Source organism: Spea bombifrons, chromosome 3 (genome assembly GCF_027358695.1).
Source record: "Spea bombifrons isolate aSpeBom1 chromosome 3, aSpeBom1.2.pri, whole genome shotgun sequence".
In the NCBI taxonomy this organism is placed as follows: Eukaryota; Metazoa; Chordata; class Amphibia; order Anura; family Pelobatidae; genus Spea; species Spea bombifrons.
The window spans coordinates 92,932,229-92,959,553 of record NC_071089.1 but is presented as its reverse complement, the minus strand read 5'-3'; the positions used below and the strand labels follow the sequence as shown (position 1 = coordinate 92,959,553).

At 39.7% G+C, this 27,325-nt stretch overlaps 1 protein-coding gene across 1 annotated transcript in view; it reads left to right on the top strand.

Annotated features, from left to right (window-relative positions):
* Positions 1 to 27,325, top strand: part of LEKR1 (leucine, glutamate and lysine rich 1) — a 50,002-nt gene that overhangs the window by 6,274 nt on the left and 16,403 nt on the right. The window contains exons 2-4 of the mRNA XM_053460393.1: positions 9,033 to 9,152; positions 14,689 to 14,864; positions 23,827 to 24,012. Coding sequence (XP_053316368.1) covers positions 9,033 to 9,152; positions 14,689 to 14,864; positions 23,827 to 24,012 — 482 coding nt within the window. The remainder of the gene's footprint in view (positions 1 to 9,032; positions 9,153 to 14,688; positions 14,865 to 23,826; positions 24,013 to 27,325) is intronic.

Here is a 27,325-nt window from a genome sequence, read left to right as displayed (position 1 = left end):
GATGAACAAGCTAGGACCACGCACAGATTGATCTGAAATCCCCCTCCAGATAACATGATCATCTCAAGTCTCATTCCAGATCTAGATGAGCATTAGTTGCACTGAACCTATTCCAGCTTCTTCACTATTAGTTGTAGGTGTTACATGTATGACTAGTCTTTCTGTACATATGTGTAATATGCACTCTTACTTCATGTGTCTTGAGACTGGGAAAATATAATACCATATTTTTAGATTTTTCAGTGATTGAAATATCATATTCCATGAATAACAAGTGCATACAATGATTCCTTAGTCTATACTTTTACTTTGAATTTTTAGTCCGGGAGATCAGCCAGCAAAGCTTTAGCTCTAGGGGAACCTGGGCCCCTCCCAGTGGCATGCTAGTGTACCCCTAAAAAAATCCCCACCTTGAACACCATTTCTTTTAAGGCAGGGGCTATACCTCTTAATCATAGAGGGTCACTGGGAAAAGGGGGGTAAACATGAACGACAAAAGAGGACCATGTTGCCCATGGGGGCATTATATGAATGGCTTTTATAGGGTAGGAGCCTGGACCCTAAGCTGATATTAGGCCCTGATTTCTTTAATAACAAATGCTTACTGTCTACAGGTGAGTAGACAGATTCTGAGGGTTTTCATTTCTGACCTTGAATATCTGGGTTAAGGGATACATCCTCACATTCCTTACTTAGGACCTTGGGCATATTCTGAGGATAAATCAAGACTGGGCATCTGACTCTTTTAAATTTGACATTGACTTGGAGCCTCATAGTTGTTAAAGTCATAGTTGAAATCCTTAAATACAAGCATCTGAGTTAGGCACAAGTTAGGGTTTCCATAAGGACTGCCATTACTATCATTTGGTGAATACAGGTGGAAATTTGTGATGGATTATTTACGGGTTGATTAGCTCATTTATGAAGTTCTCGGCATAAGGAACCATCCAACTCAAATATTACAGTTACTTCTACCTTATTCTAGGCACAAAACATCCCATGCCAGGGTCAAAATGCATTCCAGACATCAAGGGGGACCGGTACACAATGATCCGCTAAAAATATGTGGAATGTAAAATAAACCATTTGTTCCGAGCAACAGGTGCAGATATGACCTAAGGAGAGTAAAAAAAAGTAGTTTCTGTCTCACCGTCATCTCCATGAAATAAGCTTTTCTTGTTTATGTAGTTAAAATGTATCATAGCAGCCCTTCAGTTTTAATGTTTAGATGTTCTCACCAATAAACCAAACGTTAAAAAGCTCTATTAGGTAAAGAAACATAAAATACATAGTTTGCTTTGACCAAATTAAATGATGGACTTTTAAATTAATATTATTTTTTAATAATCCAACATGAGGGCTTTGGTCAATTAAGTAATCGGTTGAGTTAGTTGCATGAAAATGTTTGATTTGCTTAGAATGCGTAGTCCATCATTATTATGTCTAGCACAACTGTGATAAACACGCCGTCTTATCCGAAATCCAGATTCAACATTTTTGGAATATCCAGCAAGTTCACCCAAACAACTTGTAAAGTGAAAGGCACATGCCAAGCCATTGAGACGAGTGTATGAAATAAAATCAGGGGTGACAATGCTTTGTGGACTTTCTTTTGAAAATATAGGTATCTATCAAACCCTGGAAAAATGTCATTTTACTCACATGCCTTAGGACAAAGAATCAATAGAATTAACTTGATATCTTTTTGAGACACATCAAGCTCTTCTTCAAGAGGGTATGATAGTGGGGATGGGATGTGTATGAAACATGGAATCCTGTAAGCATTAAACATTAAAACAGGGCTGGAGTGCTCCTTTAAATGGGAACTCCAATGGAAAAAAGAAGGTTTTCATTAGGGTGTGGATTCTCTTCACTGATTGTTATGAAGTGCCGACACTGGCTAGGTAAATCACAGCTCTCTTGCAAACACTCCCTTTAGTGAATTACCCCAACTGAGCATAATATAGAGTGCTGTATACAGTTATGGAGGTTATCATCATTGTGTTTCAATAAACTTCCGTTATCTCCAGACCTCGAGGCTCTTGTGGTTAGTCATATTTTTGGGAGACAAACCCTGCTCAAACACCACACTGAGCTGATACTTTATGGCAATGATAATGAAGTCTATTCCTCCACAAACATTTGTCAAAGTGTCCAACTTGGTGATTGACTGAGCCATTGCATTGTTTTTCACAGACAGTAGGATAAGGTGACAGTGTGTTTAGTAAAAGAAAACAGCAGCCGAGTTTTGAAACTGTATTTTTAATCTCATACTAGTGATATAAAAATGAGTGAGAGTTCCTCTTTTAGTAATATTGCTTCCTATTATAATGTGGAAGTATAGACATGTTCCCTTAAAACGCGTGCACGAGTCAAAATCCGCTTTGTCAGTTTGAGAATGCACATGGTTTCAAGCCAATGTTATTCACATTAGAAAAGAGTGTTTCTTTAATCCCGAGAAATACTACAATTTTTTGATATTAAAGCAAAAAAAAAAGTTGCATTATGGAAAATAACAGTATCTAAGTTATCTTCTCATCTCCCAATAAGTATCATGTCATGTTATTCTTTAATGTAATTGCCTGTAAGTCTCTTCGAATGGGTTGGCATTTACCTTATGTAACCTATTGCATGCTCTTAACAGTGCCTCTTACTATGTTATGTAATATAGATATAATGTAGATGTTCTAGCTCTGTTTCCCTGTGTGGTAATCTTGTACAGCTCAGTATAGCAAGCTGGTTTATAGAAGCCACAACATTCATATCTTATCAGTACACAGCATGCCCTCAGTAAGAATTGTTTGGCGATACTGTAATGTCCCTCGCAGACTGTAAATTATTATCACAGAGTGATAGGCACTGCTAACTGTTTTGATCCTCATTTTCAGACTTCACAAGGTCACAAAGATTAGCCGTGTTCACACAGTCACATGCTGAAACCACACACCATAATTTCCTGCTTCTAACGGTTCCCTCCCTAACTAACCGTCTTGGAAACGCATAGGGTTTTACCTGGGTCCTGGATCTGTTGTCACCTCATTAACCATGTGAAATATTGTGGTACACCAGTATACATGCATATCACTAAATGATTCTGTTCTTTGATCACACTCTCAAACCAGATTTATGTTGAGGAAGTAACTTGAAGTTACATCACAGAGACGCTGAGGGAAGAAATACTCCACATATACGCCATAACGCCATAAAACATACAATGACAGATGCACAAAATGTTCAGCTTTGTTGATCTGTTTTGCGAGGTTCAAAAATGGGACAGGATTCCTGAAAAATAGATTGTCTAACCCACTCTGCTCCAAACACAGGCACTTAATTATAGGCATCTTTGTGTAGCCAATTACATCTATATATACTCACCTCAGTTAAAGCCCAGAACCATAAATACATCCCTCTTAAAATACCAATTTGTACTAAAAACAAAGGAATCGAGTACTACAAACCAAAGGCAAAAGAGGCATGCACTCATGCTATGTATGGCCATCTTTAATTATAATGAGGTTCTGGGCAAGCAACCCTACTGCCCCTCTAGCTCCGTTCTACCTGATGCCAGCAGCTCTGCCGTTGTTGATACTTCACTCAATATGCTTTGGTCCCATGGGCACCCAGCAACAGCTGCTGTTGGCCAAAATGGTAAGCCTGGACCCAGGTCCTCTTTTGACCTACCTTGAAGACAGCTATGCCTTTTGCAGGTACACAAGCATTTTGTTCTTGCAAGTTTAATCATTAATACATGAATTCGAGGTTAGTTGAGATTAGTTGAAATTTCCCCAACTCCACATGGCCCAACCTAAATGAATTCTGCAGTAATGGCTGAGCTGGACCCGGATTATGCATTGTTAAATATTTGAAGACATCTCACAAATGTAACCATGCATAATGCAGGACTTCGTCCTTCATAACCACTCAGAGCAGCCACGTGATAATGCATAGTTTAGTCACGCTGTCAAACAAAACAGACACAAGGACACAATCCAGTTGCTGTAGCCCATTTCAAAGCAATGTTCTCCATAAGGTTCCCAGACCACGAAAAGCGTATAGACTTTATTTTCTGAGAAGAAAATAATTTACTCACCAACTCATTTTGCAAAACTGTTTTTTTAAAATTTTTTTGCATTTAATGATACAAACGACCAAAAAGTACACAGAACTTTTTACAAAACAAATGTTCACAAACAGGAACTTAAGAAAAGGAAGAACAACATGTTGTTATGGCTTGTGTTTCCTACATGTTCAGGTTCTTCTTGAGAACCAGCAGCATTCATATATTTCGCCCTTTATCCTTCTTTTTCGCCCTGAGCATTTTCCTTAACAAAAATAGTAGCAGCTCGGATGCACTCATTGAAGGGTTGTGGTGCGCAGTCTGTAATTACATTTCCCGGTACTGACTGTATTGTACCGATTCACCCTCCCAAATATCTGGCTCGGATGAAATTTCTGATAAGACAGATCTTTGCGGCTGTTCTAGGTCTGCTTGGCTTCCTGCAGTTCTCTCCATCCGTAAGTTTGGAACAAAGAGGCACAAAAACAGAACACACTGTTTTGGTTATGTTCCTTATTTTCTATGTCAGTGCCAGGGTACACCATGGTAAGTGCAATAAAGTGTTTCTAACACAATGGACACTTTTCAATACATAATGAAGTTACCACTTATTGATGGAAAACATTTTATTTTCGTATATTTCAATAGAGCCGAAAATTTGCCTAACAGGCATGTTGCATTAAAGTGTCTATTGCCATACAACAAAACAGAAAAACTAAAATAAGTTTATTGCTTTTTCCAATTTAAGATGATACACATATAATCAGCCTAATTAACATACAGGATAATAATACAACATATAAAGGTATATCAATGTTGGAGCAAAGTGGTTTTTCAATCATCAAGAATGTTTAATTAGTTGCTATGTTGATTATACTTTTTGTACCATTTTGCATTAGAGTCGCTTTTTTTAAATATAACCACAAAGACATTCTATATGTGCCTCATACTGACACATAGTTATGGCTTAGTAAAGAAAAAAAACTGGGACAAAACTATAATTTCTACCTCAGCTATGGGAAGTGTATTTTTGTGCATACCTTTTCATGGGTGGTAAGAGTCAATTCTCTGGTTACAGTGAAGGAAACAATTATTTGATCCCCTGCTGATTTTGTATGTTTGCCCACTGACAAAGACATGATCAGTCTATAATTTTATTTGAACAGTGAGAGACAGTATAACAACAAAAAAATCCAGAACAATGCATTTCAAATTAGTTCTAAATTGATTTGCATTTTACTCAGTGAAATAAGTATTTGACCCCTTTGCAAAACATGACTTTGTACTTGGTGGCAAAACCCTTGTTGGCAATCACAGAGGTCAGACGTTTCTTGTAGTTTTGCGCACATCTCAGGAGGGATTTTGTCCCACTCCTCTTTGCAGATCCTCTCCAAGTCAATAAGGTTTTGAGGCTGGTGTTTAGCAACTCGAACCTTCAACTCCCTCCACAGATTTTCTGTGGGATTAAGGGATGGAGACTGGCTAGGCCACGCCAGGACCTTAATGTGCTTCTTCTTGAGCCACTCCTTTGTTTCCTTAGCCATGTGTTTTGGTTGATTCTCATGCTGGAATACCCATCCACAACCCATTTTCAATGCCCTGGCCGAGGGAAGGAGGTTCTCACCCAAGATTTGACGGTACATGGCCCCATCCATCGTCCCTTTCATGCAGTGAAGTTGTCGTGTCCCCTTAGCAGAGAAACACCCCCAAAGCATAATGTTTCCACCTCCATGTTTGACGGTGGGGATGGTGTTCTTGGGGGTCATAGGTAGCATTCCTCCTCCTCCAAACACGGTGAGTTGATGCTAAATAACTCGATATTGGTCTCATCTGACCACAACACTTTCACCCAGTTCTCTTCTGAATCATTCAGATGTTCACTGGCAGACTTCAGATGGGCTGTACACGTGCTTCCTTGAGTAGGGGGACCTTGCGGGAGATGTAGGATTTCAGTCCAGTGTAGTGTGTTACCAATTGATTTCTTGGTGACTATGGTCCCAGCTGCCTTGAGATTATTGACAAGATTCTCCCGTGTAGTTCTAGGCTGATTCCTCACCGTTCTCCTGATCATTGAAACTCCACAAGGTGAGATCTTGCATTGAGCCCCAGACCGAGGGAGATTGACAGTTATTTTGTGTTTCTTCCATTTGCGAATAATCACACCAACTGTTGTCACCTTCTCAGCAAGCTGCTTGGCGATGGTCTTGTAGCCCATTCTAGCCTTGTATAGGTCTACAATCTTGTCCCTGACATCCTTGGACAGCTCTTTGGTCTTGGTCATGGGGGAAAGTTTGGAATCTGATTGCTTCTGTGGACAGGGCTCTTTTAAACAGGTAACAAGCTGAGATTAGGAGCACTCTCTTTAAGAGTGGCAGAGAAAAGTTCAAATAAGCACTGATCATGGGACTATTTATATAACTTGGGTGAGTTGATGTTTTACCTTAGTACCCTAAACATAAAGCAGCTTCACAAAGTCCTGACTTCCTAAGAATTTTTTTTAGGACTTGTTATTTTGGTTTTCAGCAAACTGAATCTTTTCATTTAAGAAAGCACTTTGGTTTCAAATACGTTTTTTGTCTCCTGTCATGAAAGCTAAACGTTTAGTTCTGCAGTTTTGCATTACTATGTTCCCAGTGCCTAAGACCACTGTGGGTTTAAACAATACGTAATTTTTACAGCATTCAACACTTGCATTGTTAGCTATCCTCTTCCTGCTGTGAAGAATAATGAAAGCAGCTGAGCCACCCCCCCAAAAAAAATCAACGTATCATATACCGTATTGGCTCGGATATAGGCCGCCCCCGTATATAGGCCGCACCCTAAAAGTTTGGTGCTTTTTTAAAGAAAAAGTTTTTTTTCTTTAAAAAAGCACCAAAAAAAACATGCTGCCACTCTGTCTCCCCCCCCGAGATACGCTGCCGCTGTCCTCCCTCCCCGAGATACGCTGCCGCTGTCCTCCCTCCCCGCGATACGCTGCCGCTGTCCTCCCTCACCGCGATCCGCTGCCGCTGTCCTCCCTCCCCGAGATCCGTTGCCGCTGTCCTCCCTCACCGCGATCCGCTGCCGCTGTCCTCCCTCCCCGCGATCCGCTGCCGCTGTCCTCCCTCCCCGCGATACGCTGCCGCTGTCCTCCCTCCCCGCGATCCGCTGCCGCTGTCCTCCCTCCCCGCGATCCGCTGCCGCTGTCCTCCCTCCCCGCGATCCGCTGCCGCTGTCCTCCTCTGCCCCCCCCTCCTCGACTTACCGGAGCAGACTCCCGGGTGTCTTGCGGGGCCGGCGAGGGACATCTACGCAATACGCGTATGCAATTTCCGGTACCGGAAGTTGCATGCGCGTATTGCGTAAATGTCTCCCGCCGGCCCCGCAAGACACCCGGGAGTCTGCTCCGGTAAGTCGGGGGTGGGCAGAGGTAAAACGCTTAGATAACCTCCCGTGCCGGCACCCCCCCCCCCCGTGGGAAGTGCTGGCAGGGGAGGCTGTCTGAGCGTATCGGGGAGAAGGATGCAGGTCCCCTGCACCGCTGCGGGGGATCTGTATCTTAACCCCGCTGCCTGCCCGGCGCCCGGGACTGCATGTCCCGGGCGTCGGGCGCTAGAGCCCGAATATAGGCCGCACCCCCACTTTAAAAACTTAAAGTGGGGGAAAAAAGTGCGGCCTATATTCGAGCCAATACGGTATATTATATATATGATACAAGCTACAATGAGCTTGTAACGAAATATTTCAACCTTGGGGGCACATATTTATTATATCCTCTCTGAAAACAAGTTTCAAAACATGATACAATGACTTAAATAGCTATGAAATGAGACACGGATTAAGCAGTAGCATAAACGTGAAATGCAAAGTACAATGCAGAATATGCAGTTACACCACAATGCTGGTCTAAGCTGTGTTCATTCATTCACCTTAATACCTTGATGTGTGCAGTGCTTGAATGAAAATTTGTAAGGTAATACATACTGTATTATTTTTTGCTTCTGCTTTTGTCACCTTTTTGCCCCCATAGTCCTACTAATTGTGCGAGATGCCACTCTTAGATTTACATACAAGGGGTGTTCCTATCATGCACCAATAAAATCTAGCAAGATCGAAATTGCTCTAACTTTAACCCCTTTTAACCAAAATACTAGTTCCAGATTTGTAATTTAAAGTTTTTCCTTTATGGGTTATCAAACACTTTGCCCAAAAAAAAGGTTGAAAACCGTAAAAGGTTACTTTTGTAACATTATACATTTTGATGGCCTTGAAAGGTCGCTTCCCCATGCTAAACGCAAAGGAGTCCTTCCGTTGTACTGTCTGAAAGATATATCATGTTGCTATTCAGAATCAGTCTTTCTCTAAAGAAAAATATGTGCGGTATGTTTTCTGTTCCTTCACATACCTTCAGGCACAAGGTTAAGACTTGAAGGTAATGCCTACCACTCGGCATATGCTTTGAGTACTAAGAAACTTTTTGAAATATTTGTGGCATGTCCAATGGAAAACATATTTATTTAGCCTGAGCTGGAGGGCCTTGCAGGGTTATGCGACGCAGGGTGATTGTTTTTTTAATTAGCGTTTTTCTGAATTGTAAAGCAAAGAACCGGGAGAGCTCTGTGTATCACAATAATTAATTCGTCGGGGCTGCCCACACGGTTTGCTGGGCCTGGGGCAAGGAGAGTTTCTGGGGGCCTTTAAATATCTCCAAGAAGTAGAAAGGTATAGTTTTTTTTGCATTACATTGTTTTCTTATTAATAGAGCTCAAGCAAGTTCTGTAGGATTATTACAGTAAAGGAGAGTGAAAATGAAAACGTTACAATATACAAAGTTTATAATACCGTGTGAAGAGGACCCTGTTCTGAGCTTATATTCTTTTTTTATGTCATCTTTGTCTGTTCTATGGTAATTGTTGTGATGTATTTTGCAATACAAATCAATAACATGGTTAGAGTGTGACTGTTGATTGTTCATGATATTTGTGTCCTTTCCCAGGCTGCAGATTATGGCATTAAGTCTGAAGGAGAAAGATCATGAGCTGGAGCTCTTTACTGAACGGTTTAGACGCTGTGAGCAAGAGCTAGCGGTTGCACATGGCCAGCAGCAGCTGTTTCGGTGAGTGATGTTAATACGACCATGGTTTTGCCAAGATCTAAGTGAAGCATGATTTGAATATGGTATTGACTGCAACTGGCAAATGTTGTTAGTTATATACAGACCCGGACTAGCCATGGGGCAAACCAAGCATATGCCTGCTTGGACCAGTGCACCGTGGCACCTCTCAAGTATTGCCGCTCATATGAGAGTGCCTGTCATTTAGTGTATACACAAAGCCACAAGCAGCAAAACTGTAAGACCGTAGCATGTGTCTGCATTTCCAGCAGGCAACCGCATTTATGTAATTTAAGTGTTAGAGCTGATTTTTAACCATATTCCAACCATAATTATATAGCAAGGAGGTATATGAAACATGCGTAATACAACATGATGTTGCAAACACTATTGCCAGTCATAACCCCCGTGTCCCCGTAGAATCCCCCCAAATGCATTTGCCTCTTTCCCTACCCACCAGCTAAATGTCTTGTTGGAGATGCATTCGGCTGAATGCACCTCCCTGCACGTGATGCACTCACCTCCAGTCTATACTCCAGTACTCATGTCTACACTTTCTGCACCATGACTGCATATTCTGTGTGCTTTCTTTTTCTTTTTTATATGAGACGAATGTAAATCAAAGCACTCACAGTGAGTACTTTAATACGCATTCTTCTATAACAGGGGTGTCAGGGACATTAGACTGTCTCTTAGGTCTATAGCTTTGGTGTGTGCTGAGAACAATACAGTTTGGTCTAAAGTATTTGACTGATTGCATCCTTTCTATTATACCGAGTTATTATAGTTCATCTCCGTTGGTTGGTATGGTCATAAAATCACTTGTCACTGGATAGCAGAATCACTTTTTGTACATAACAAAAAAAGATGCAACTTACAACAAAGAAAGCATGTTTTTTGCAGAGAACATTTTACTATTATTTTTATTTTATTCCGAAATGTCACTACTTTCTTTCCAGTGATAACTTTATTTTTATCCCCTGAACGTTACAGCCTCTGATCTGGAGGGAAACCCCCCACACTATTCTCCAGGAAAAAGGCTAAGTTGATGATCCCAGTTGAGAAACTCTTGACCTGTTTCTCTAAGAGTGTATTTGATCAGAGTTTAAAGCGCACCCCTTATTACTTTGATGTGTAAAAAAAAAACACGAAGAGAAGTCTGTTTTAATTTACAAAACAGATTGGGTAACAACGCCCGTGACTTTTGTAAAAGAAATAATGAAGTGTGCATGTGGAATGCCAGTCACGAGTGAAAAGCAAGCAGTCAAGGAAATGTTATAGTTTTTATATCATAAAATAGATTATACGCATGCACCCCCTAATGGTTTCCATATAGCTGCAAGTCAATGTTTGGCTAGTTTATAGCAGAACTTTTTCAGACTTGCTTAAAGGGGTTTTCTTTGTACTACGAAATGAGATTTATTAACTGGTGCAATATTTTACTGTTATGGGAGACCCTGTCAATAGTGAAATGTTTTATTTCTTTTTTTGGGCAATAAAAAAATCCAATATGTATTGTTCAATTTTAATCCATATGTTACAGGAGACATGTATAGGAAAAGACTATTACAAAGTTGCTATAGGTTTATTTCAGCATTTCATGGATTTATTAACACACAATGCTATAGAGATTTGGCAGAAATAGCTTATCTTTATATAGTTTTACTGTAATTTGCTCTCTCTCTCTCTATATATATATATATACAGAGCACTCTATGGATTATTTTAGGTGGGGGTGTTATCACTGAGCCAGCAGTTCATGTTTTCTGGGTCCTCTAACATTAACAATAATTAAAGGTGAATTGTCATCTACAAGATGATTGCAAAAAAGTATTTACGTCGTGTTTTTCAAGTCTGTTTGCAAAGCACAGTCCTTGGTCTCGTTCTGCGGAACAGTCCTGTTACAAGAGCAACACTAGACCAAACTTTTGTTTACTTAAACAGATCTGCTTCATTTTTGGTGTTCACAAGAACTTTAAGCAATTTCTTGTTAATTGATACGTTGTAATAATGAACCACGGCTGAAATACCATTGGTACATCACATGCATTGCTACAAGCCCCGTGGTAAGGGGTTAATGTGTTTTGCTATGGGTGTCCTCGTGGCTACATTGCCTGAAGCTGATAATGATATCATACATTGATCTGATTCCACATGAGCTTCCAAACAGGGCCTTTTTGTTAATAGAGTCTTAAAGTTAAAATTCCCGCTTAAATGTGATGGCTCAGATAATAGTATAGTAAATATAGATATGGCAGTATCTACACCTGACATGGTCCTACTGTGACTACTATTGTGTGAATACTATTAACACATAAAGCATACACATTCCATCACACTATATGGCCATGTATTGTGTATCCTACCACTTTGTCAAAGTACCCCAGGTTTGGTGAGTCCTATGTACTTTTTCATGGCTATAATGCTTACCAAGGAGCTGAATCAGTGGGACTGCATGACATTTTAACCCAAATAAGACTTTCAAGCAATTTAAAACTGTCTCTTAAATGCCATTAATGAGACACCTGTGCAACTGGAGGGGCTGCTCAATCCTAAGGTTTGGTCAGAACCTGCAAATATACACTTTATAAAAAAAAATACAAAATAGGGGGGGCGCACAACCTGAAAATCATATAAAGTATACACATTAAGATTCCCAGGTGGTGTTAGAATAATAATGACCAATAAGTGCACAAAAAAGCAAGAATTGAGTGCAAACCCAGCAAATACCATTCAAATAACACCTACGGCATAAATATTGGGGATTCTGTCACATTATATGGCCATATATTGCTTAGCCCCCACTACGTCAAAGTACCCCAAGTTTGGCGAGTCCTGTATAATGTTTCATGGCTATATTGCTTACCAAGGAGCTGAATTAGGGGGACTGCACCACATTTTAACCCAAATGAGACTCTGAAGCAATTTAAAGCCTAGGTCTTGCTGAAGGACCTATTCGTGTCCAGATCTTTGTGGCTTCTGGCTTAATATCTTCACTAAAGTCCAATTTGGGTAGGCTTGGCATTACAAGAAAAAAAGACCACTTCATGATTTATTAAAGCTGTTCTATTGTAAAAAGGTTTTCCACAGCACATTATTGGTACCGTATATATTATGTACGGTATTTTTTGTCCTCGGTGATGTCTGTATGCCAACTGTTATCCTGGAATCCTATTTTTACACACACACACGTTTAATATTTTCTTTCACTTGTGATGTTATAATAATCCCCATATCTTTGAAACTATTTTTTCCCCAGATTTTTGTCTGGGGAACACTACAGGGGAGCGCGTACATACTATTGCACATTTGTAACTCTCTTCCATTCAATTGGAAGTCATTTTGTAGGCTCTCTTAAGTCTTTGCGTGATTATTTTGAAACATTTAGAAAAGTTAAACATTTGGATTTCACTAGTGGCAGGATGAGTGGGTTATAACATAGGTCACACAGAATAATCACCAAAATAATTACATAAAACATGCTTGCTAACTCCTTCTTCTCCCTATTCATGTAATAATATTGGATGGACTTCTTCCATCCTGGATTTGTATTTATTTCTCTTTTTTGACAATTTTAGCTGTGTGTATATTTTATTTTCTGCAGATATAATGGAAACTTCCAACACATTAAATTTTCACCCAAAAGGCAAGATTTGTGGTTCTCAATAATTTTTGGAATAAATATAGCAAAAATACCCTGGTAGAGAAAGAGTTGAAGATCATTCTCGTGTTAGCATATCCTTCTGGTAATGAACAATCTAGGAGCGCAGTGTATTTGTATAAATGAGTGACAGGCTGGAATGAGTTTTTAAAAGCTTCAAATGCAATAGAGATATGTATTTCAGTCAAAAACAGCCAGGGATGGCCTACATTAGACATCAGTTCATCTGGTGTCCACATGGCCTCTATTTGTTGATGGCTTCCTGCCACATGGACACTCATTTTTTTCTGCTGATTTGCGTGTGAAGTGCTTTATATACTCAAATACTTTGTACGAAAGCCCCAGGACAATTGTAAAATATGGTTTATGGACCGTTATAAGCCGTTAGTAGTTAGTGTTGCTAGTGAATTTGGAGAGCATTAATGCTGAACTGCATTGATATATATATACGAATGCATTTATATATATATAATTGACAGGTCACTGTTGTAAGGGAAAATAACACTGTCTGGAATGTACTAGTACTATGTTAAAGATTCATAGCGGACATTTATTTTCCTTTTTGTTGTATAATAAACTCTTGTAAAGACCCCACTGGGATTTCGAGTTGCTTGCCATGTGATATATGACTTCACTAGGTTAGTGCATGAATAAATGTTAATGTGCAAGCATGACAACTGGTATTAGATACATGATTGTAAATAACATTGCGTAGTTTATCGCATACTCTTGCTGTTTTTCTAGAGATGTTGCTAGGGGATGGCTGAGGTTTTTCTGGCCAGTCCTGAGTCTGGGAGTTCAGAAATGTGGGAAGGTACATTCAGGGCCGGCCCAAGACAAAATGCCGCCTGGGGCGAAGTTTAAAATGCCACCCCCCCATTATCTACCCTTCCCCCCCCCCTTGAACTTACCTTTCAGCAGTCCTGTGGTGAGTCTCCCTGCTCGGTCTCGGTGCCGGCTTGTAATGCTGAGCGCCGGAAATGACGTCATCTTCCGGCGCTCAACATTACAAGCCGGCACCGAGACCGAGAAGGGCTTGGGCCGCCCCTTCAAAAGTGCCGCCTGGAGCAGTTGGCCCACTCGGCTCCATTGTCGGGCTGGCCGTGGGTACATTGGGTAACGAGGAAAGGTTACAGTTTATGTATGGGGTTCGTAATACATGTGTACATTGAGCAAGGTGTCTAGTTTTGCAGTGTGTATAGGGTCCACGTGTGTCATAACAGCTATATAATTATTGCAATGTTCCTGTTTAAGTTACTTACATATCAGTAACATGACGTGTTACTTACATAGTATTAAAGTTTAAGATTAGGGTTATCAGCCAGCTGGATTTTCACTCCGGGAGCCCCTGCTTCATTGTAGATGCTCACTGCCAGCCAGCTCCAGAACTGGCAACGCAAGAGTTCCAGGGGTCTAATGGAGGCAGGTTTTCATGAGTTATGACATTTTTCTATTAAGTTATGTGAGTACTTCTTTCATTGCTGCTAAAATAATCAAAAAGAAGCAATGACTCTAGTTGGTGACAGTTTGTCTGAAAGATCGATCACTCTCAATCCATCAATAGAACCTTAATAAACCTTAATAAAGGTCTTTCTGCGCTCTTCTGCCTGTGACAGCTTTGAAAATCCAACTGAGACATTTTGACTCTGTTAGTGTGTAATATCTGGCATGCACTAAAAATATTATTTAGCTATAATGATACTGTTGGTGAAAAGAATTACAAATAATCTCTAGAAAAAGTACATAAGTACATTTTTATATTTAAGGTAGACTAGGACATGATTTAACCAAATTACATATTAAGATTAAGCACACAATCAGGAAAATTGTTTACATTCATTTAAATGTTTTTGTTTTGTTTCGGGGTTTTTTTTGCAGAGAAAAAGCAAATAAGCAGCATGAAAAATTAATGAAGACAGTGTCACTGCTGAAATGTCTGCAGTCAGAACAGGCAGCTGTTAAATATGATGTCAGGTTGATGTTGGAGAGCTTCACAACTCTAAAAACACATCTTAGCACCCAAGTGGAAGGTACCTTCAAAGCATTTTCAACAGGTAGGTTCCCATGGTTAGAATATTAGATTTCTTTGAATTGGTTTCCTAAATAATTTAAAAAAAAGGAATCACGCTATCTCCTTCTCGGTTAGCCATTGACAACAGGATTTGTAATGCCACCCATTCTCCATTACACAATATGCTATACTTTTAAGCATTTCTACAAATGACTTGATGAGGGTTGGCAGTGTCAGGGTTCCTTCTATGTCCTATAGGTAATGTAATGTAATGTGATTGAATGCCTGTCCCCAGGCAGTGTCTGAGGGACTATTTCTGCATTCTGTCTCCACTCAACTGAGTGCTGACATATGACAGCATATCCCAGTGCTCCACCAAAGAAGTATGTGCGGTACTAGCTACAGGTACATGGCCAAAAGTATGTGGACACCCCTCCTAATTATTGAATTTAGGTATTTCAGCCACACCCATCAAGCACGTCATCTCCATAGACATTGACAGTGGAATAAGTCATACTTAGGTGCCACAAGTCAGTCTGTGAAATTGCTGCCCTGGTCCACTGTAAGTGCTATTATTGAGAAGTGGAAGCATCTAGGAGTAAAAACAGCTCAGTCATGAGGTGGTAGACAATACACGCTCACAGGGTCAGATTGCTGAGTGCTAAAGAGCATGACACCGAGTTCCAAACTGCCTCTAGAAACATCAGCACAATCACTGTGTGTCGGGAGATTCAAGGTCAGGCCTCTGCACACAAGCCAAAGATAACTATGTGGAAAAGAAGGTCCATAAAGACATGGTTTGACAGGTTTGTTTTGGAGGAACTTGAGTGGCCTGCACAGAGCCCTAACCTTAACCCCACTGAACCCCTTTGGAGTGAATTGGAACTGAGCCAGGCCTTCTCGAAACAACATAATTGCCTGACCTTACAAGTGCTGTTTTGGCTGAATGGGCACACATTCCCAAATACACACTCCAAAACCTTGTGGATAGCCTTCCCAGAAGAGTGGAGGCTGTTATGGCCACAAAGGGCAAGTTAACTTCATAGTAATGCTCATGGTTTTGGGATGGAATGTTCAACAAGCATATGTGTCCACATACCTTTGGTCAAATAGTGTACATGCTAAGGAGGCTGTGCTAGTTTGGATCAGAGCTATTCTTTGTAACCAACTCATTAAGCAGTGGCGCACCTGGTAACCTTATCACAGATTAGGGTGACTTGCCCCCAGTTTTGGAACAAAGAGTATACCTCCATTCCACAGTTACCTGCCTGTGTAGGCCCAGGCCAGTGTACACTACTGCCTACAGGACAAAGATAATGTCTGCCTCCATGTTCCACTGAACCTCCTGTGTTCAGTGGAACATGATAACTTCTGTTGTACAAACACTGACTGCTCAGCATAGAGCTATATAGTTGCAAGGACATCTTTCATAATCTAGTTTTCGTTTTGAAGCTTCAAATGATTAGTCTTTCCAAATTGAGGTAAAATACACATTTTGACTAGACAGTATTGATGAATTAGACACTTTTTTTATTTTATTTAATAAGTAAAAACAAATATATGAGACATATGGCTACATTCAAAAGCTTTTTATCATATCATTGTCAGTAGGTGACATAAAATGGTAATTTACTCATATTACCTAAATTGATTCACTAAAATGACCTATAGCTTGTATTTTTTTGTTTGTCAGTTATATTAACCATTTCCAATATATTTACTTTAAAGGTAAAGTACAGTTAAAATTTATGAACGTGAAAATCTATATAAAAGGTAGCAGCCATAAAATATTAATTTGTTTCTCCTTGCCCGACTCATAAAAACACAGCTAACATTAAAGACAACAGTAACGGAGGAAGTTAAAAAGGTTACTCCAAGGGGCACACACAGGAAATTGGTTTGTAATACGTCTGTTGCATTTGTTGTAATCTGAAAACTCCAGAGAGACAGAAGGCCTCATTTGTCCAAAATATTATATTTTAAAATTCAGTATACTAAATGAATTTACATTTAGTACACTGAATTTTAAAATAAAATATTTAGGACAAATGAGGCCTTTTGTCTATCTATCCTTCCTATATTACGACGATCTACGCCATTAGATATACTTGCCCATTTTCACACTGATAGATGCATTACTTTAATAGTGGACAATAATTTTAGGATGGTTGGGTAAACTTTAAAATAATATAAATTTTGTCTTCAGGATTTGCAGGAGGAGTTTAGACAGACTGGTCTTTTTTTGAGAATATCCCTAACATAAAACTATAAAATGCAGATGTAATTAAATCATACGTGTGTTCTGGCTAGATTGCCAGAATTGTAATATAAGGTAAATATTTATACAGAGACAATCTGGTTAAAAGGCAGACATTCTTCCTTATTGACTTGTAACTCCACGAAAAAAAAGAAAAGGAAGGCAGAATCTGAAGCCAAATGGGCCCCAGTTTTCTACAATGTACTGTATTTTTTATTAAATGAATGTGTGTGAGGTGTAACGGTAGGAAGTTTTACTTTTTTGAGAGGGTGGTACACAGCTGGAACAGCCTCCCAGCAATGTGGTAGTTGTTAACACAATAAGGGAATTGAAACAGGCATATGGTTATCCTGAGTCTTAAGATGAGCCCAATGACTATTTAAGGTTTGAGTCTAAGTCAGTAAAAAAACTAGACTAGATGGCCGTCAAATTATCTGATTCTTTGTACTTTTTTCAGATAGCTATTATTATTGCATCTCATTGTAAAGTAATATTAACAAATAATATGGTAGTCATTTCTTCTCATAAGTACACTTAGATATAGAAGGAAATGCAGATCTAAATCCATTAGCACAAAATGAATCCTGATTGTGTGAGAATATACATAAAACAAATTACTAGTCCACCCAAGTCTTTTATATATATATATATCTGGAAAGCAATATATTTTTATTTGTCTGCAGTCAGAGTACAGTTTTGCTTTTACACCTTGTCAGTTTGTGTTTTCTCAAACCTGTTATATTAGTTTCATTTCCCTAGAATCCCACCACGCTCACTTCTGAAGAACTCATTCACATGACTTTTATCTCTGACATCGGTTTCATAAACGCTTATCTATTGTATTCAATGTGTTGTCCAGAGCCGTAGCTAGCTCCTTTTGCACCCGAGGCAAGAATGGAAAATTGTGCCCCCCCCAGTGTATACACATACACTGCCCTTACACACACCTGCCCATTAATATGCAAATACACATACACAGCCCTTACACACATATACACACACCCAGGGCCGGCCTTTGGGGTGTGCGACCTGTGCGACCGCACAGGGCGCCACACTCCAGGGGGCGCCGCCGCGGGGTCCGCTGCCGCCAGTAGCGTACCTAGCGGGGGGGGGGGCGGTCCGCACTGGGTGTCGCTCATCAGGGGGGCACCCGGCACCCCTCCAGAGACGGACAGTAATGTCCGCCGCTGGAGGAGTAGGCACGCAAGGGAGCGGTATCGGAGGTCTTTAACAGACCTCCGGCTCCCTTGAGTGATTTTAAGCCGGTTCAAGGATCTCCCTTGAACCCGGCTTAAAATCACTCAAGGGAGCCGTAGGTCTGTTAAAGACCTCCGATACCGCTCCCTTGTGATCCGCGCGGCAGCAGCTGCTGTGCGCCGGGGTTTGTTGCGCCCACCGCTGTCCGTGCCCTCTGACCCGGAAGAAGATAGAAGAACTGAAGAAGAGGAGCGAAGAGAAGGAAAAGGAGCTGTAAGGAGAAAAGAGGAAAGGTAGGAAAGCATTCAGTGAGAGTGAGAGTGGATTGGTATATATGTGTGGATTATTGTATGTGTGGATTGGTATATATGTGGATTGCTATATGTGTGGATTGGTATATGTGTGGATTGGTATATATGTGTGGATTGGTATATGTGTGGATTGTTATATGTGTGGATTAGTGTATGTGTGGGTTGGTATATGTGTGGATTAGTATGTGTGGATTGGTATATATGTGTGGATTAGTGGATTGGTGTATACGTGTGGATTGGTATACGTGTGGATTGGTATACGTGTGGATTAGTATATGTGTGGATTGGTAAGTGTGTGAGAGTGATGGGTGTTATGCTGTACCATTCCCAATGTCTTTTTCATGATCTAATTATGCTCTAAAAGTACATCATAACTCCCATCACTCTATACTGTTCCATACAGTGGCAGAGCTGGGAGGCAGAGGCCTTGCACCCCCACCGCAGGACTCCTGAAAGGTAAGTGAACTTCAAAGAGGGAAAGGGTAGATAGTTAGGAGGGGGTAGATAGGGAGAAGGGAGTGAGACAGGGGAAAGGGGGTAGATAGGGAGAAGGGTGGGAGAAGGGGTAGATAGGGCAGAAGGGAGTGAGAAGGGGTAGATAGGGCAATCATACTCCTATCATGCCAAGTCTGCGAGTACATCCTGGAATCTGGGTATGCCTGGGCATGATAGGAATGTGATTGCTGTTAATCATATATATATATATATATATATATATATATATATAATATTGTTATTTAATAGTTTTGTCCTATTTTGGTGTGTTACTTACTTTAAATAAAAGTGTTAGATTTTTTTATGGTGTGGGGGGGTCATATTCGGTTTTGGCCAGGTAAATGCTGCACTTTCGGTTTCAGTCCAGAATTCGTTTCGGTGCATCCCTACTACTAAGCCAGACAATGAAGTGGTAGGCCTACACCACATCAATGTTTGGCGTAGTATAAAGTGATTGAGGTTTTGTTACAAGTTTTTATTCCTTTCTTTTTTTGGGATGGGGGGCGCCAGAGGAGTAGTCCGCACAGGGCGCCAGAACAACTAAGGCCGGCTCTGCACACACCAGCTTACAAACATACAAATACCTACACTGCCCATACACACACCAGCTTACAAACACACACATATATACACATACAGTGCCCTTACACACTGCTTTATACACACCTGTCCATAAACACACATACACACTGCCTTTACACACACCTGCCCATTAACACGCATATACACTGCCCTTATACACTTCTGCCCTTACACACACCTGCACGTTAATACGCATATACACATACATTGCCTTTACACATGACTGCCCTTACACACTACCTTTACATACACTTGCCCATTAACATGTATATACACTGTACACTGTACAAACCCTGTAGCATGAGGGCCATAAATGTCACATTTAGGGGTCCTAAGCACAGTCCTCTAGGGCAATCAGAGTCAGGAACACCAGCTTGTTGCAAAACAGTGCTTTATTTTAACTCAAACCTAAAACCAAATCATAAAAGAAACACCTAGCTCCCTATTGGAGCCCTCTCTAACTGTACGATGCTGACCCAGACTGAACAGCCTAATCACCCACTAACTCGACCTCCCCGCCAGACCCAGCTAAGCCAGGCTCTGGAAAACCTCCCCCAGACAGCAAACACAGGTCCAGGCAGGTATTGCCTCACTTGGCTCAGGGATGGTCTTCTTCAGGACCTCTCCTTGCCCTGGGAGCTCAGGGAAACTTCCTCTTCCCCCAACAGTCTCTCTGATTGTCAGGTATCAGGGGGTACCCTGTACCCAGATGCCATGCCAATCAACTCCCTGGGGTTCACGGTCTCACAACACATACACTGCCCTCACACAATCCTGTCCATACACACGTGTATACACATACGGCTCACAGTCTCACAACACATACACTGCCCTTACACAATCCTGTCCATACACACGTGTATACACATACACTGCCCTTACACTCCCAAAACCTTCTGGTCTGGTGTGATCAATAATTTTTAGATTTTTTTAATATATAGCCATATTAGTCCACTATTGTAAACAATGAGAGCCTGAGACATAAATGCAGCATTATAACTATTAAAACTTAATTTTTTATGCTAATATATTAGCAAGGTGTGTTTAATTGTAACATACATAGTTATTAGCATAAATTAACTCATTTATTAAAGCTGCATATAACGTGTGTTTTTTTCCAACTAGTGTAATTGTTCTGGGAATATTTTGTTTAAACATCTGGACTATTTTAGAGATGCTGCGTTTAGTGGAAAATGTATATTTGTAAGGGTTATTCTCATGGGAGGTGTTTGTACTGGGAACTTTTACTCAGTATAAGAAATCAAATCCATCCCCTCGTTAATGTAAGATTTAGTAAAGGGAGGAAAATAACTTAATGGTTGGGAATAATGGTTTTCATACAAATCCTGTCAACAAGAAGTTAAGGTACCCTTTTCCATGGGTATAGACACACGGTTGATGTTTCATATGTATATATTGTTTATTGTAATCTGTAAACACCAATGCAGACTTGCTTGGTGTACTGAATTGAAAAATTCTGAAGTTGGGGAAGGGAATGATTCACTGTAGGGTCAAGAAATTGTTGACTCGATGCAGTACTGTTGGCTAATACTGTTTCTTATTTAAGGCAAATCTGTCACTTCTTCAAAATTCTACATTTTTTAACTCTAAAGACTAAATAACTTGTTGATTGTTCTTCAACGGACAGTCCAGCACCCAAAATTGCATCTAATTAATTTTACAGCATGCAGATTGGAGCATTCATTCTTTTGCCTCATTTAGCATCATGTCTACGTGTTCTATCTTATTGCAGTATGTGACAGATTTGTATGCCATCCTCTTCTACAGCAAAGCTGAACCTGTCAGTACTTGTCACGTGACGGGTTATATAGAGAGTAATGTATTGTGACTGTATTATGAGCACATCACTGTTTCTATAAATTGAAGGTCAGAGTTCATCTTGTCTTCAGAACTGACCATAGAGTATAATCACTCATTGTAACCGAACCAGAAGTGGAAATTGTTACGGTCCATTGTTACGCATAACACTCATGTTCTCCATATCCCTATTTTAGAATGTTTTTCCGCTTCTGTAAGAGCACGATATCACAAGCTGCACATTTTGATAGGGAGTGTTTTGTTCTGCTTCACTGATGGTGTTATTCTGATTCAGGAGTCAGTAGAAGTTAAGTTCCATGCAGGCTTAGCTCTAGAGGCATGCCAGAATGACCTCTCATGTTGGGATTACCTCCATCACATACAGCTGAATATAATTAACTCACTCTCTGCTCGACATTAGCTTTTGCCTTTCTGCGGGCAAGCCTGCACGATTACTTAGGGAAAAATTCATGCAACCTTTGTTGTCTACAAGAGCAAGCATGGCATCTATTAACATGCAACAGATGAGTATCCCAAATTTAAGGTGGAACGGCTGGACGGTTTCAAAGCAAATAGCATATAATCTGTGTCTGTTGGATAAGAGAAAATGTTGACTAAGCAGTCAACGCAGTAGACAAGACAAAACATTTACTCTGCTTTTTCAGCTTTTTATTTTATATAATAGACCTCTAAATGAATACTGTCTACTGGCAGACCTTCAGTCAAGACTACAACACCTACAATCCATGGCAGGCCTCACCAAGCAGAACCTTTGCTGGAAAGCATTGTGTGGTTTTACATGCACGTTTTACAGGGTCTTTCTAAAGCATATACATGCTTAAAAATTGTCACATTTTACTTAATTAGTGGCAACAGCAGACACAGTAGCCCTACAGTATTTGTTTTTATAGGTATGCCCAGTTACAGATGGTATCTTATGATATAAACTATTGGCTCTATTACAACTAAAATAGCCCTACAAATCTACAAACTAAATGCACTTTTAAAATCATGTAGAACAAATAGGCAGCTTAAAGATATCTAGAAGACTTTTTAGAACCATTGTTTGTTTTTAAGCAAAAAGCGAATTAATAATTGTATTGGAAATGTGAATAAAAAGTCTTTTGTTCGAGGGACAACTTTCTTTTTATCGCTATGGTTAAGTATAACATTGAATCAAATTCTACAAATAATTCAACTGCTACTATGCCGTGTTTTTACGCAACTGCCCTTATTAAAAGGGATATACCACGCCTCGGGCAACATTGAGTGGTCCCGTATAATAATACTTAATGTTTGCCAAGGATGTTTATAGAAAATGACATTTTTATACTCCCTCTGAGCTCTTCTGTAGTTGACGAATATAGCTTCTTCGCTGTTGTATTTATAGAGCTGACATCTTCACTTACTATTTTTGTACAGTGTATGAGAATATTGTTTAGTCGCTACCCTTTGAGCGCCAGAGCTGTGGGATATACATAGCAGAGGAATTGCTATGTGAACATTCAAAGGGTGAAAAACCTTTGGTGGGCCTTCCTGGGAACTCAAAAATCTCTGAACCCAGAAACAAGTATAACTTGTATACACTTTGTATTCATGGTTATTGCAGCTACGTATGTGACATTCATAAGGCAAATGTGCACGTGTGTTGTCGGATATAACCTCGTATTAACTTGTGTTAGACCTACAGTCTAGGTGGCTGTAGCCCCAAAGGATAGTTATACTTTTTATTTGGACATACCATGATGTGTGTGTAGTCTTCAGCTTAATACCCTCTTTGAAAGGGGGTATCACTCTGCAGCAGTATGCTAGGGTACGTGCTTTATACGCAGACCATCTATCCACATGATGTCTGTCCTGAAAAAAGATTCATATCTACCAAAACTCCTCCAAACTATCTGTCATCTTGAGGACCATGGCCAGACTGGCGATGACAGAACAGCCCTGGCACTTTAAGGCTATCGGCCGACTGATAATTTAAGTGCTGCCAATGGCTGGATATATGTTGCTGCATGTTACCGTTTTAAGTTTATGTAGCATGTGCAGCCAGGAATATCTAACTGCAGTGGCAGATCAGGTAAGTATTGGGCAGTGTCAGTCAACGGCCCACCAGGCGTTCCTCTAGTGTGCCAGAAGGCCAGTCCAGGGCCTGTTTTGGACGATAAAACTGTCACTGTGTTGCCCACTTCTTCCACATTTTACATAGTGCAACCCTGCAGTATGTGTGGTGATAAAGTCCAAGAAAATAGTTATTCACATGTCCCAAGTCAGCACTTGGTCCTGAAAAAAGTTGATATGTTCAGCCTTATTATTGATTTTTAACAATTATTGATTTATCTCTTTAGAAATAACCAGGCTTAATGAACACCTTGCCAAATCCCTGGCAGAAAATGTGTCCCTCCTAAATCAGATGAAAGATCTAGAAACCATGGCAGATTCTTTTGTGCTAACATCACAGCAACTCCAAGCTTCACATCAGATAGAAAACGAGTTGAAAACCAGATGTCATCAGCTGCAACAGCAAACAATGGGTAAGATTTATATAGCCTCTGTCCTTTTTATGAACCATCTAACACTTAGAACCTTTTCCCAAGAAATGGTAAATGGCCAAATAAATAATTAAATGTACTGGTTAGTGGTAAAAAGATCAAAAAACCTTTTGCTGTCATGACGGCATAATGAGCACCATTGAAGTGCTGTACCTTTTTACGTAGCTTACGGGTTTCATTATGGGAGAATCTATTTTTTGCTCTTATACAACCAATCTAATAAAGAACATATGTATTGAGTCTGTCAAATTGAGTCCCAAATGAGCATCTTATGTTCCTAGTGGTATCACTCAATGAGAACTGTTTATGTTGTGCTTCCCATTTCTACCAATTCCTAATGTTAGTCTTATTTTATGGCTTAAGCTCTGCAGAGTTTTGTCAATTGACATGGTAAATCTTTAGGATATGGCTGGTAGTAAAGGTAGACCAATATTTGAATGGATTGATGTACGTCACCCTCTGCTGTGAATATTTTGGGTAGTGCTTCCAAACAGGAGCAAGGAACAATTCATTAAAAAAAATCCCAGAACTGGCTAACATAGGGGCTGCCAACATCTGGATAGAGCTAGAATGTATCCATAAAAAAAGTGCAATTTTTGAAAAATGATTGCACAACACCTCTGTAACTTGTGAAATTCAGAATGTCTGAACTCTCTTATTCTATCAAGAGATTTCCAATATTGCAATGAAGTCTATTTCTCCTTTAAGATGATCATGAGATGTTGAACAAGTGTCAAGGAGGGTAAGTTTGTGGAACAATTAAATAAATGATTTTTATGTAATAAATATAACTACAATCATTGCTAGTAAGGAAGCTTGCGGGCAGGAACTGCTTAAGCACTTTAAGGTGTTGCGATAAAGAATATTTTTTGTCAATGTGTATTTATTCGGAATGTCGTGCTGATCATCTACACGATACCTAAGCTGGATCATTCACTCTCTGATCTTCAACTCCCATGATTTTCAGCCCCTGGGTGGCTCTGGCCATTGGTCAACGATAGTCTGTATGAGTATACATATTTATTTGCACTGACCTCATTAAAATAAGGGATACATTCACCTGGTTCCCACATGTTAGTTGTATTCTGAAGAATAATCATGTAACAGAAAACAAGCAAAAAATATTATTTTAAATGTTGAAAGAACAGTGTAAAAAACCCTATTTCATTGTGTAACCGACACAGCAGCTTATCTCATTGGGAATGTTGTAAGTAATTGTTGACAGATACAGAACGCTTAACCAATGCCCTTAGTGCTACCTCCAATAAAATGTACCAGTCTACCCATTTTGTGGTTCATTAAATTACGCTTTCTTCTCTCAAAATCTAAATGCAAATAGCCAAGCAGGTGAGATGGTCAAGGTATTTGTGTCAATGTCAGAAGTACTAAATACGAGCCATTCTTCATAAGTAAATATTCACTAAATGGGAAAACATATGTGCGTATAGGCATAGACAGCTCACACAAAATATATATTTTTTATTTTTTAAGCTTTTTTTGCTTGTGGTCTAGTAAATCTGCACATGGCTTCTGAAAGTGTATACATGGTTATTGTCACTTTGTGGTTGAACAGCTGGGGCTCCGAGCCCTCAAGACAAAGTCATAGGTAAATATATGACTGGAGAAGTTAATTACACACTTAAGTTATACCCAGCGAGCCTACATCATGCAGAAATAGCACACGCTCCAGTCCTCTTTCAGCAATTACTGGCATATTCTGCTATATTTATCAGTACTTTTTAGAAGTGGCTGCAGTCAAATGAGCCTTTGATTTCACGAAAGAAGCATTTCTTTATTGAAAGACGCTGCGGTAATTCCCATAGTGCTTTCAGAAAATACCATCTGACTGCAGCTGCCGAACCGATGTCAGATCAGAGAGAATCCATCTTTCTCTACAGTTCGGGGTAACAATTTGATAAAACAGGCAACAAATGACTGTGTCACGACTGCAAATAATTTGTTTCATGATGAAACACAGATTGTGATTGCAAACAAGTATTGCCCTCTCTTTGTTATGTTCCGCCACAAAAGCACGTCTGTCCTTCTTCTATGTAAGCTCTCTGCTTTGCATTTTCACGAATGCTTTTGAAACACAGATATGGTTGCACAATGTCCTGGAAAAAAACAGATGACTTTCAGACAGTATTTTGAAAGCAGCTCCTTTCATCTGAAGAAAGAGCATCAGATCATTTTGTCTTTCTCTGCTGTTATCATTTGCTCCTTAATCTCTAGGAAGAACAAAAAAAAGTCACATGAATGAGCATTACCTTCAGCGCACTTCATCATGTATTCCGCCTCACATCTGTATGTTATTTAATAGGGGGGGGGGAATAATAATCGTATGTATTCTGATCTGTGTCTGTGGCAGCCGTCATGTGAATCATTCTTTGAAAAACAAAACAATGTCTTGTGTTTTTTAGGATTTCCCACTAAAGAAATTGACCGGTGACTTAATCTATATTCCACCCACATTCCCTTTTGACTTAACAATAGCTCTGAAGATATATGGTCCATAGAAATCAATTCCAATTCTTTCAAGTACACATAATAATTTATATAAAACAATAGTATAGTTGTATGCTATGTATCATTTGATCTTGGCAGACTGTATAGATCAGTCTAACTAAATTATGGCTAGTTCTAACCTCGACCCTCTTTAACCAAAAGCTTGTAATAAGTTAAACGTGTTCGTCTGTGCATGTCGAATCACCTGATTTAACCCTGGGAGATTGGGAATTAAAGGAGAACGGTATGCAAAAAGTACACGTGTTATTGCATACTTTAGACTTATCTTAACCCGCAGAGATGGAGATGATAGGTGACATGCTTCATTAGCCATTTCTTATTTAAAATTGTGTTGCATGGCTGTGTTGAGTTGTGATGCCCCCTATTGTATTTCTTCCTTTTAGGATGGAGTAGGTTCGCCTTTTGAGTAGCTTAAATACATATCTTTTGGCTGGAATTGGCGTCGGTGACACAATAACTGTCTATGGATGCGAACACATGGCTTATTTGTCACCATCTCCATATATATATATATATATATATATATATATATATATATATATATATATATACCATCCTCTTTTATTCATACTGCACCTTGAATTGTAGCATTCTAGCACTGTGTACAATATATTTTTTCATTATCCTTCTTTACCATATATACAGAAAAATAGTTTTGTATTTGCAGCAAAATATCATACAATTAGTAACCTAAAAATGTAGTACATATTTATGAACCAGATTAAATACTGTTTGGTGTGGGATTTGTGCTGCTGATTTGCTCAGCAAG